Here is a 13,097-nt window from a genome sequence, read left to right on the forward strand (position 1 = left end):
TCTTTCGCGGTTGGAACCAGCCCAAATGTCCGTCATCCGATGAGTGGATACAGAAAATGTGGTACATCTACACAATGGAATACTATTCAGCTATAAAAGCGAATGAAATACTGCCATTTGCAACAACATGGATGGACCTTGAGAGAATTATATTAAGTGAAACAAGTCAGGCACAGAAAGAGAAATACCACATGTTCTCACTTATTGGTGGGAGCTAAAAATTAATAAATAAATTCACACACACACACACACACACACAAAACGGGGGGGGTGGAGAAGATATAACAACTACAATTACTTGAAGTTGATACGACAAGCAAACAGAAAGGACATTGTTATGTGGGAGGGAGGAAAGGGAGGAGGGAGGGAGGTTTTGGTAAGGGGCAACAATAATCAACCACAATGTATATCGACAAAATAAAATTAAAATAAATAAATAGATAGCTTTGGAATTATCTGCACCCCTCCTAGAGTTAACAAGTATTCAGACTTCTATCTATGTAGATATGCTATAACTGTTTTTGAACTTCAAAAACATTCATTTTGTACTCTTTCACATCTCACTTCTTTCACTCGATATGTCTGTGAGATTCAGACTTGTGGCTGTGTGCAGCAGTGGTTCATTCTTTTTAGTTTCTATGTAATATTAATGTATGAACACAGCACAATTTTACCTATTCTACTGTTGATAGACACATGAGTTGTTTCCTTCTATTTCAGGGAGGGAGTGTTACTATTATGAACAAAGCTCTATTGATATTCTTGTACATGTCTTTTGGTGGGCAAATGCATGTATTTCTCTTGGCTATCTATACCTAGCAGTGCAATTGTTAGGCCATTGGATAAGGTCACAAGGTTTAATGGATATTGCCAGTTTTTCAAAGTTGTACCATTACACATTCCCATCAGCAAGGAAATGAGTTTCAGTTGATTCATATCCTTACCCACTCTTGGTGTTGTACACACTTTAAATCTTAGACATTCTGCTAGTGCTCAGTGGGGTCTCTCTGTAGCTTCAATCTGCATTTTCCCAATGACTAATGATGCTGAGCACTTTTTCAAATGCATTTGGATTCCTTCTTTTGTGAAATTCCTATCCAACTATTATCTATTTTTCAAATTCAATTGTCTTTTTCCTATTGATTTGTAGGATATACATATATATACACACACATGCACATATCCTTCAGACATATAAATGGCAAATATATTTTCATGCCCTACGGCTGCCTTTTTGTCTCCCTAACTATATCTTTTGGTGAACAGGTCTTAATTTTAATGAAGTCCATTTAATAAAACTTCCCCTTTACAGTTAGTACTTTTCAAGTCCTGTTTATGAACTGTTAACATCTCCCTGCCTACCTCCCCACTCCCCATTCCCTGCCGCTGCCCCCAACAAGGCCTTGAAGACATTCTCCTATATTTCACATAAGACTGTATGTAGTATAAGATGTGTTTCTTTTTTTTTTTTTTTAACTGGTATGCTGGCTAATTAATCCAGCACCATTTATTAAAAAGACCATCCTTTTCCCCAGTAAATTGCAGAGGTGCCTATGTCATAAATCAGATAACTGAATTTGAGTGGGTCTGTTTCTGTGCTCTCTAGTCTGCTTCAATAGTCCATATGTCCAACCTTATGCCAAAACTAAATTATCTTATTAATATGGTTTTATGTCTTGATATCTAACACTTTTAAGTCCTCCAACTTTGTTCCTCTCCTTAAAGACTGTTCTGGCTGTACGGGTTCTTTTCATTTCCTTATAAATCAGCTTATCAAGAAGTATGCTGGTATTTCATCGAATCACTTGATACTTGAGAAAAACTGACAATGATGTTGAATCTTACAATCCATGAAAATGGTATCTCTCCCCATTTATTCAGGCTTCTTTAAATGCTTTCAGAAAAGTTTTGTAGAAGTCTTGCATATACATTGTTAGATTTATTCCTAAGTATTTGGCATTTCAAATATGGTTGTAAATGACATTTTTTTCAATTTTACTTTCCAAGAAATACAATTGATTTGTGTATCCTTGTATCTAGTAACCTTGTGAAATTGACTACTAATTCTAATAGTTCATAGATTCTTTTGTATTTTCTACCTAAACAATCATGGATAATGACAGTTTTACTCTTCCTTTCTAAACTTGATACCTTTTTTCTGGTCCTATTACACTGATTAGTCCTTCTAGTACAATGCTCTTTTTTTTTTTAAAAAAAAGTAGCGATAGAAGAAAATCTTGTTTTGTCTGTCTGAATTCAAAGAAGAAACAATCAATATTTTACCATTAAGTATGACGTTGGATGTAGGGCTTTTTTATAGCTACACTTACTGAGAATTTTATCATGATGGTGCTGAATTATATCAAATGCTTTTTCAACATTTATCAATAATCGCATGATTTTTTGCCCTTATCTTGTTAATATGATGAATTATCCTGATTGGTTTTCAAACATTAAGTGAATAAACCCCATTTGAACATGATGCATAGCACTTTTCACTTTGCATGGTACTGCAGGACTGTAAAAATAACCATGCAAACTGAAACTGTGCAACAATCTTAAAAATCAATGAGAAAACTACAATTGTTCTGTAACCTTCACAAATTTTTATTAAAACAATAAAAACTCTCATGGCCAACTATAAATAGTAACAAAAGTAGTATACAGTAATAAAAGATCTCTTCTATTCCTAGTCTGTTAACAGTTTTTATCCTAAGTGGGTGTTGAATTTTGTCATATGATTTTTCTTAATCTATTGAGATAATCATGTCCTTAACTCTCTTAACCTGGTGCATTCCATTAATTAATTTTCAGATATTAAAACTAAACTTGCATTCCTGGGATAAATCTCTTGGTGATAGTGTTTAATCATTTTTATATGTTGCTAGATTCAATTTGTTAATATTTAGCTGAGAATTCTTGCATGCATACTCATGAGGGATACTGGTAGGTAGTTTTCTTTTGTTGTGAAAACTTCATCTAGCTTTGGTATCCAGGTAATACTGGCTTTACAAAATGTTTTGAGTGGCATGACTTCCCCTTTCTTTTTTTTAAGTTTGTAAAGTAAATGGAATTATTTATTCTTTAAATGTTTTGTAGAATTCATCAATGAAGGTATCCAAACATGGGTTCTTCTTTGTGAAAGGTTTTTAATGACTAATTTCTTTACATGCTATAGATGTATTCAGATTTTCTATTTCTTTTTGAATCAGTGCCAGTAATTTGTGTCTTTCTAGGAATTTATCTATTTTAAGTTGTCTAACTTGTTGACATAACAACACACTCACTATTAAATAGACAATTCAGCAAACACTAAAGATTTAATAGTGTGAATCAGCCATGTGAAACTCTACTTGCATTTACTTTTTAACATTATTTCTGTCCCACTTGCAAAGAAATTCAATAAAAGAAAACATTTCAACAGTGACTACAATGGTTAATTTTATGTGTCAACATGGCTGGGCCATGGTACCCAGGTATTTGGTCAACATTATTCCAGATGTTTCTTTGAAGGTGCTTTCTGGATGACATTAACATTTAAATCAGTGGCCTCTGAGTACAGCAGATTGCCCTCCATAACATGTGTAGGCCTCATCTAATCAGTTGAAAATCTTAACAAAGACTGACCTTCCCAAAGCAAGAAGGAACTCTGCCAGCAGACAACCTTCGGACTTGATCTGTGACACTTGTTCTTCCCTAGGTTGCCAGCTTGCTCACCTACCATGCAAATTTTGGATTTGCCAGCCTCCGTAATCCCATGAGCCAATTCCTTAAAATAAATTTCTCTCTACACACACACACACACACACACACACACACACACACACACACACACACGCACACACACACGCACGCACACATCTTATTGGTTCTGTTTCTCTAAACTTAAACTATCCTTCTCATTAAGTTAAAAATATATTGTGCTTAATTTTTTTAAATTTTCTAATTCATAAAATTTTATTAAATAACTTATTTTAAAAATGAAATTGATTAGTTTCTTCTTAATATGAATTTAGTTACTTAAAATATATTTTAACATTGCCACAGTAAAAGCCAACCTCTCGTCCAAAAGGCATAATATTGAACTGACTTGCTGAATCTTCATTTAACATTTACTGAGCACCACCCCTGTGCCAAGTACTTTGCTAGGCTTTGAGAAATAAAGGTGTATAAGTCCTTGCCCAAAGAAACAGCATCTAGACAGCAGTTACCAAATAATTTCAATATAACATAGTTAAGTGCTTTCTGACACCTTCTCTAACCTACTGCAAATACCAATCAGTTTGGTATACTATGAACTTTCTTTTCACTCAAGGATACAGGCTAGTTATTAACAGTTTTGGCAGGTGGCGGGGTGGCAGGCGGGGGGGTGTTGTTTTTTTTTTTGGCAACTGGCCAGTACAAGGATGCAAACCCTTGACCTTGTTGTCACCAGCACCATGCTCTCCCAAGCAAGTTAACTGGCCAGCCAACTATTAACAGTTTTATGCCAGGTCTAGGTTGCTTTCTAATGTCAAGAGATCATTATCTTGTCCCTATACTATAAAGCACAAAAGCAATATCTTCAAATGCAGAACAAGATCTATGCTATCATATATAGAAAAATAGAGGGCCATATACATGTGCACACAGTCTAATTATGAAATTATAGATTCATAGCAGATTCAAGAATTATAGCAGATTCAAGAATCTGCTAGCAAGGGAGACTAGGGGACAGGGTTATGAGGGCGGCAAATTTTCCTGCCATATCATTCTGTACTCTTAGTACTGGCTGCATATTTCATCTTTTAAAAACATCTTCCAGGATATAAAACAGCAAAATCAAAGGAATAATGCTCAACTTCTCCAAGGAAGAGAAAGGATTAGGAAACAATCTTTAACTGAGGTATAAATTTAAAAGATTAATGGAATCATTTCTCAACAGTAATGGTTATCAAACATGATAATGAGTTAGCAAGAGAAGTCAAAGAATTCCTTCTATTAAAATATTCACAAATATGATATCTAAAAACACTTTAGGGAGATAGAAGACATTATTGGCTTTTACAGATTATTCTTAGCTGACCTGTAATTTAATTACATCTGAGTTATTCTAACAAATGCCTTACCAACAACATTGTTTCATCAGCTTATATGTACTATATACCATGTACACATGCAATAAAAAATGTGGTTAGTCTTTCTCTCTGGTTCCCAGGAAGTAACCTCTAAGTCCTTGGAATTTGCCAGATGATGGAAGTGTCTTTGTTATTCATGGTGGGTCCCTCAGGCAACATCTAACAGTTCATACTAAAGAAGTGAGTCATAGTGAGCCCTAGAGAGTTTACACTAAAAAGATGACACAGATGGGGGCTGATCATGCCAGGAAGACCAACCATTTGATTAGAGGGTTTGGGCCTTTGAGCCATGTGACCTAGAAAGGACAGGAAGCCCCCTGGGCTCCCAAGCCAGGGAGGGGGGAAGGCCATGGGCCTTAGCCAAACACCCCAACATCCGCAACCAGCCCAGGGACAACCACTGAGCCTCCACTGCAAACACCCTGGGCTCCCAAGCTGAAACAGTCGGGGGCCGAGGGCTTCAGCCACACACCCCTGACATCTGCATCCAGCCTGGCAACAACCAAGCCCCCACTGGAAGCCTCCTGGTCTCCCCTGCAGGAATGAGGGGGTGACACAGGCCTCAACCACACCACCTCTCCTTCCTCCTTCTCACACCCTATTTCCCTCTCCCTTCCCCTCTCCCTCTCCCCCCAACTGTTTTGCAACATCTTAGAATGTAAAAAAATAATATTAATAAACATTTTTTTTTTCCTTTTTGTCTTTTTTTCGTGTCCGGCAATGGATCGCAACCCTCAGTGTCGCGCCCGTACCGGACCAGGACCAGCAACGGGATCGCAACCCTCGGTGCTGCACCTGCACCTCGCTCAGCCAGTGAGCGGGAACCAGTCTGTATGTGGGATCCGAACCCTCGGCGGGAGCGCCGCCACGCTCCCAAGCGGCGCACTGTAGCAGTGCGCCACCGGGCCAGCCCAATATTAATAAACTTTAAGTAAATAAATAAATAAAGTGAATATGGCAAATATTTAAAAAAAAAATTCAGTGTGCACTAAAAACAATTGACTACTGTTTTAGTTGGCAATAAAAGCAGTATTCCATGAAAATTAAATTTACACACCCAAGAGAATTAATTTTATTTTTGCAATGGGGACATTAATTCATTCATTCAAAACATCTTTTCCAAGCACTTGAGTGCCAGGCACTGTGCTAGGCAGTGGAAATAAAATGGCAGGCAAGCTGGCATGCCACTGTAGTACAATAGAGAGCTGAACAAGTTCAAAACTACCATTCAAGGGGAGAACCAATGCCATAGCAGCACACGGCAGGAATGGCCAACCCAATCTAGAAAAAGATAAAATTATCATACAGAAAACAAGAAGCCACAGAAGGATTTGAAGCAGAGACTAACATAATCACATTTGTTTTTTGGAAAGAAATCGAAAACAGTGCAGAGACATAGTAGAGGGAGCTAGACTATAAAGCAAAAAGAATACTAGAAGACTATTGCAAAAACCTAAGTGAGAAACAATGGAGGCCTGCATAGAAGAATAGCGGTGGGATTTGTGAAAAATAAATTTGAGATTTAGGGGTTGGAATCAACTGGACTTGTATAATTGCTTGATGTAGGAGGCAGGGGAAGGGAGGAATCAAAGATGACTAGGCAGCCAGCTCACTGAGATGGGGAGCCCAGAAAAGTTTAAGAGTAATGTAATTTAATTTTACACAGGTTGATTTTGAGCCCATGATGTACAGTAGGAAACTGGATATATGGGTCTAGAGTTTATAAAAGGAATTGAGATTGGAATACGGATTTAGAAGTCATGAACATGCTGATGGTAAATAAAACCGTGCGAGTGGATATGGTCACTTGGAGTATATGAAATGAGAAGAGAGCCTAGATCAGAGCCCTAAGTAACACCAATTGAGGAACAGGCAAGGTCATTGTCATTAAGTTACACTTTAAACTCTGCATCACTGAAATTTTTCAATTAATTTTTAGTTATGTTATACATACTTACCGCTATGATTCCATAAAACATAACCAAGGCAATATCATATAAAAACAGGTACAAGTTTCTCAGTATTAGTTATATTTCATATGTAGACCATGTTGTCATATGTAAGATTTCAGAAAGGAAAGTTACTAGGATCCCAAAGAGATCTTTTTTTCCCTGACAAGACAAACCGTTTTCACAACAGCCTGCTAAGGATATCTGAGTTTAGCACATCTAATGACATACCTAACGAACCCCTGGTCTGTTGACTGTTTGGTGGTATGTTTTCCTTAGCCATGGAGATTAATATTTTACTGTTTTCAGAAAGCTTCTCTGATGCCTTTCCCTGAAAGAGACATACTGTTTACAAAAGCAAAGGGGAAAGAACCCACAAAATATACAATTCAACTCAAAATTTTTATTAAACAGCTTGATTAGATTACACAGTACACCACAAAAGAAATTTAAGTGTTAGGTTTGAGGAATCAACCAAATGTATTGAAATATTATAATAAATAGTCTAATATTTAATTCATTCACTTATCAACAAATATTCACTGAGTTCCTATTAAGTGCCAGACATTGGAAATACATGAGTAAAAATCATTACAAGAATTCCTGCTGTCATGAAGCTTATAAACTACTAGGGAGACACATTGTAAACATAACATATAATCAGATTATGCAATATGTAGAGAGCAACAGGGATGGGGTATGGGGGAAAAAACAGGAAGGTAAGGAGGCCCAGAAATGCTGGGGAAGGGACTGCAAGGCCTTGCTGAGCAGGTGATACTTGAACTAAGACTTAAATATTAATATTTATGTACTATTTAATACTAGATATAATAATAAAGCTGTACTTAAAGCTATGTACTCTAAACTATGTAACTCCAAACACTGTAACCTGGTCCTAACTACAGAAGAGTGGTTAAGAGCATTGACTTTGGAGCTGGATGAAGGTTCCAATCTTGAATTCACCACTATGTATACCTGGACAAATTACTTAACTCCTTTGAGCCTCACTTTCTTGTCCTGTAAAACAAAAAAATTCTGCCTACTTCACACGGATATTACAATTAAATAAAATGATACATGTGAAGTCCTTGGTACAACTCCTTGTACATGGCAGATCGTTATGGAAGGAAGGCAAACTAGCTAGCACGGTGGTTCAGAGAACAAGCACTGGAGTCAGGCTGCCAGGGATCAAAGCCTATTTCCACCAACTCTATCACCTTAATCTCATTACTTAACATGTTTACTCACATTATGATGAACTGTATGGCACAGATTAATCTACATGTTATATCTTGTTACAAACACTGAGCCCATGACAGGTGTCACATCTGTCTAGATTAGTGCTGATATTCCCAGAGCTTAGCACAGTACATCGCACAATCTTAATAAATATTTATTAAATCAATCAGTCTTTCACCAAAATGAAGAAAGCTTTAATAAAGCTTTCCAGACAATGCTTTCAGAAAAAATCATTTTTAACAAATTCATATTCTGAAAAACAAATACTACAAAATAAACTACCCTAACAAGTTCACTTTTGTAGATATCAAAATGTTTTTAATTGATTCATTAAATAATTGAATTTATTCATATAGAATATAAGAACTTGCTTTTATAACTGTTCTGTTTATATTCTGGAAGTTCTTTGTACTAGAACTGGTCTCCTAATTATTTTGTGACGCACATAATTATTAATTACATAGGAGTAATCATCAGAGACAATTTTAATGAAACATGTTGAAAGAAAATTATTAACTTTACCTTTATTTCCATGTAAGGTGGATCATTTTCCAATTCTGCTTTATCTTTCGCCAATTTGGCTTTTTGTTCTTCAATAAACTCATCCAAATTATCAGCCATTTCGCAGATTCTAAAAAGGAAAAAGAAAAAAAATTCTTCAATGGGCACAACTATACTGCAGTATTTTTAGCCTAATTATTAACATTCAGGCTTAGCCCACCATTTAATATTCAATCCCACTGATCAAATTGAGCACTTCAAACTTAAGCTTGATCGTAAATATGCCTGCCTGCTTCCTCTCCTAACTCCCTGAAAAGCATAACATACTTTAAAATATCTGAAAATTAAAAAAAAAAAAAACCACCACCACCACATACACACACACACACGCATGCATGCACACACACCAAAAAACAAAAGCAGACTAAAAAAACCCTTTAATCCTTAAGTCAAAGCACTTTTTCCAAAAAATGTTTTTTATCTATTTGGAGATAATTTCTAACTTACACAAAAGTTACAAAAATAATACCCAGAATACCCATATAACACCCATTTGTTCTTTATCAATTTTAACCTTTATTTGTGCACACAGGTCAATCTCTCTATACACAGCATATAAGTTTTTCTAATATTATTCAGAGTTTGAATTACATACATCACAGTCCTTTATTTTCTTATATAACCTCAATACAATTATCGACTTCAGTAACACTGATTTTTTAAATCTAATCTATTGTCCATTTTCCACTTTTGTCAACTGACCCGAAAGTGGCCCTTACAGCATATGTTCTTCTCTGCAGTTCAGGATCCACTCTAGGTTAGGTATTGCATTTACTGTTATGTCTCTCTAGCCTTCTTTAATTTGAAACATTTTCACAACCTTCCTTTGTCTTTTATGACATCAATATTATTTTTAATACAACTTATTCATTACCCACCCTTTTTAACAGAACATTCTTCATCTGGGGTCTGCCTGATATTTCTTCATTACTATATTCAGGTTATACATTCTCAGCAAGAATACTATAGTACTTAGGTGATGTTGGACCTACCCCCATTAGTGATGTTATTTCTGATCACCTGGTCAAGACGTCTGATTTCTGGATTACTGTTCCCCTCTAACAATAAGCAGTCCATGAGGAGATAATTCTAGACAATGCAAATATCCTACTCCTGATCAAAATTCCCCCCTAAATTTAGCATCGATTGGTTATTCTTGATTAATCCAATCTTTGAATCTAGATGGCTGCAAAATGCTAATTTTCCAATTCCACCACTCCCTACACATTTATTTACCAGGCAGCACTTACTTATCATTCTTTTGTGATAGACCCCTTCTTTGGTCCGCATTTATTCATTGGCTTATTATCAGTGTGACATTATGAATTCCTTTTTTCCTCAACAAGCCCCAGAATTTTTTTAAATTCATAAGCTGTTGTTTTTTTTTTTGTCTTTTTTCCGTGTCCGGCAACGGATTGCAACCCTCAGTGTTGCCCCCGTACCGGACCGGGGACCGGCGACGGGATTGCAAGCCTCGGCGTTGCTCCCGCGCCTCGCTCAGCCAGTGAGCGGGAGCCGGTCTGTACGTGGGATCCGAACCCTCGGACGGGAGCGCTGCCGCGCTTCCCAAGCGGCGCACTATCCAGTGCGCCACCGGGCGGCCCCCATAAGCTGTTGTTTTAATTGAGGAATTATTTATATACCACAAAATTTACCCATCTTAGTTCCATAATTTTTAGTAAACTCATAGTTATTCAAGTATCACTACAATCACGTTTTATCATGCTTTCATTACTCCAAGAAGTTCCCTCATACCCCTTTGCAGTCACTCCCCACTTCCAGCTCAGGCAACCCACTGATCTGTTTCCTTTCTTTATAGTTTTGGCTAATCTGAAAATTTCATATAAATGGATCATACAATATGCATTTGGCTTCTTCCACTTAACATAATGGTTCTGAGATTCATCTTTATAGTTGCATCTATCAGTATGTAGTTTGTTGGGTATTTTTAGGCTAAACAGTAGTCCATTGCATAGAAATACCCACATTTTGTTTATATATTTTTTTATTCATTATTGGATATTTCCAATTTTTGACTATTTGTGAATATTTCTGCTATGAGTATTTGTGTACAGGTTTTTGTGTAAACATAGTTTTCAATTCTCTTTGATATATACCTAGGAGTAGTAGAATTTCTGGGTCCTATGACCTCTAGGCATAACATTTGGAGGAAATGCTAAATTATTCCTCAAAGTATAGAGTGGCTGTACCATTTTATATTCCAATCAGCAGCATATGAGGGTTACAATTTCTACACATCTTTGGTATTTTCAGTCTTTTTGATCTTAGTCACTCTATTTGGTGTGTGGTAGTATCTCCTTGTGGTTTTACTTTGCATTTCTATAATGACTATGATGTTAAGCATCTTTTTGTGTGCTTATTTGCCATTCATATATCCATACATATAATAATTGGCAAAGTGTCTACCCAAATTTTCTGCCCATTTTTACAATCAGGTTGCTTTCTTATTAATGAGTGGTAAGGTTTCTTTATATATACTGAAAACAAGTCCTTTATCAAACATGTTTTGTTAATATTTTCTCCCAGTCTTGTGGTTGGTTTGTAAGTTTTCTTAATGATATCTTTTTAATAGCAAAAGTTTTTAATTTTTATCTAGTCCAATTTATTAATTTTTCAGTTTTTAATCAATTTATTTTTTGCACTTTTTGTGTCATATCTAAGAAATCTTTGCCTAATCCAAGATCACAGATATGGTCTTCTGTTTTCTTTTAGAAGTTTTTTTTTTTTTTTTTAATGGTTTTTCTGTCTTACATTTAAGTCTATGATCCATTTAAAGTTAATTTTTGCAAATGGTATGAGGGTCAAAAGGTTCAATCTTTTTGCATATTAATATAAATTATTCCAGCACCATTTTTAAAAAAGACTGTCCTTTCCTCATTGAATCCGGAATTTTTAAAAAAATACACTTACAAAAAACCCATGAAGCTTAGTGACTAACTGTATATGTGGCAAGAATAGTTAAAACGCAAGAAAGAAGGCGTCAAAGTTTTAAGTCCTGGAAACTAAGTGTGCATCCTCGTCAGAAATAAGTCAGAGCAAGTTGGCTGGTTTGGAAAGGTTTGGTTTACAATATGTTAAGTTGGAACTAGTAAAATGTGCTAATGAAAATTTCCAGCAGATGGTTAGAAAGTCAAGACTCAAATTCAAAAATATGAACCACATTAGAGATATTTATTTAAGAATAAAACTATTTTAAAGATAATAGTAGAAGCCACAGTAAATGAGCACAGGCAAGGAAAAAGAGAGATGATACCCAACTAAATGCTGGGTAATGTTCACTTGAGAGGGTGACAGAAAAATCAAAGCTGGGGGGAAAAAAAAACTACTGAAAGCATCCTGTTTCAACTTATTCTGTCTAAACCCACCCGCTCCCTCCCAGAAGGTCATGGGTGCTGCAGGAGACACAAAACTTCATCCCTGTGGAGCATTTCTCAAGATATTAAACCACCACAACGTCAGTGTCCTCCTAGCGAGAAGTATGATATGGAAAAGAAAAGAAAGCATCTTACTGGTTTCCACGGGGTTCATTTTCGTTTGTCAATATGACAAGTCGTTCTTTCGTATAAAATAGAACCACTTTGGGGATTAACTGCTTTATACAAACTTACTGGTTGCTTTTCGGCCCTTCCATTTTCCAACATGTTCGGAAACTAGGTGGTGGTTTACTTCAAAATTTAGTCTTCCCCGAAATCCTAGTTAAGCTTCTTAATCCTATAATCATGAGACAGTCTCTCTGAAACGATGACTCCCATTGCTAGCATTTAGTGAAAACTGGACTCAAGTCCTAGGTAATACTAAAATCAAGGCAATCAGAAAGATGAGTTGGTTCAACTTCAAGGAGCCCAGCAACCACAGGGGGCAAACTGAATAATAATAGTCCCAGGCTACGGTGAAGATTAAACCAACTTTATTTGTAAAGCAAAGTGCCGGGAACGGCGCCCTGGCGCACCAGCACTCAGATGTTAAACAATAAGCAGCACCGAGGGGGGGAGGAAAGCCGCTCGGGGAGGCTTAGCGGAGCCAAGGAGGCCGGCCCTCGGGGAGGAAAGAGGCGCACGGGAGCGAAGGCACTGCCGGTCTCCGGGAGATGGGGGTGCTGACTCTTCAGAAAGCGTCAATGCGTTGTCAGGCAACCGGCTCTCACCACCACCCAAGGCGGCGGCGACGCTGGTGGCCGGGGAGTCGGGACCGCGTATCCATGGCACCGCCC

General features: G+C 36.8%; 1 protein-coding gene across 3 annotated transcripts in view; it reads right to left on the minus strand.

Annotated features, from left to right (window-relative positions):
- Positions 1–12,615, minus strand: part of CSPP1 (centrosome and spindle pole associated protein 1) — a 110,661-nt gene extending 98,046 nt beyond the window's left edge. For all 3 annotated transcript variants that reach the window (XM_008566843.1, XM_008566841.1, XM_008566840.1), the window contains exons 1-3: positions 12,496–12,615; positions 8,828–8,936; positions 7,298–7,397 (exon numbers count right to left, since the gene is read on the minus strand). In XM_008566843.1, the coding sequence (XP_008565065.1) occupies positions 7,298–7,397; positions 8,828–8,936; positions 12,496–12,518 (232 nt within the window). In that variant the 5' untranslated portion in view covers positions 12,519–12,615. The remainder of the gene's footprint in view (positions 1–7,297; positions 7,398–8,827; positions 8,937–12,495) is intronic.
- Between the last annotated feature and the right edge of the window lie 482 nt (positions 12,616–13,097).

This window comes from Galeopterus variegatus, unplaced genomic scaffold, assembly GCF_000696425.1.
Source record: "Galeopterus variegatus unplaced genomic scaffold, G_variegatus-3.0.2 Scaffold271, whole genome shotgun sequence".
Classification (NCBI taxonomy): Eukaryota; Metazoa; Chordata; class Mammalia; order Dermoptera; family Cynocephalidae; genus Galeopterus; species Galeopterus variegatus.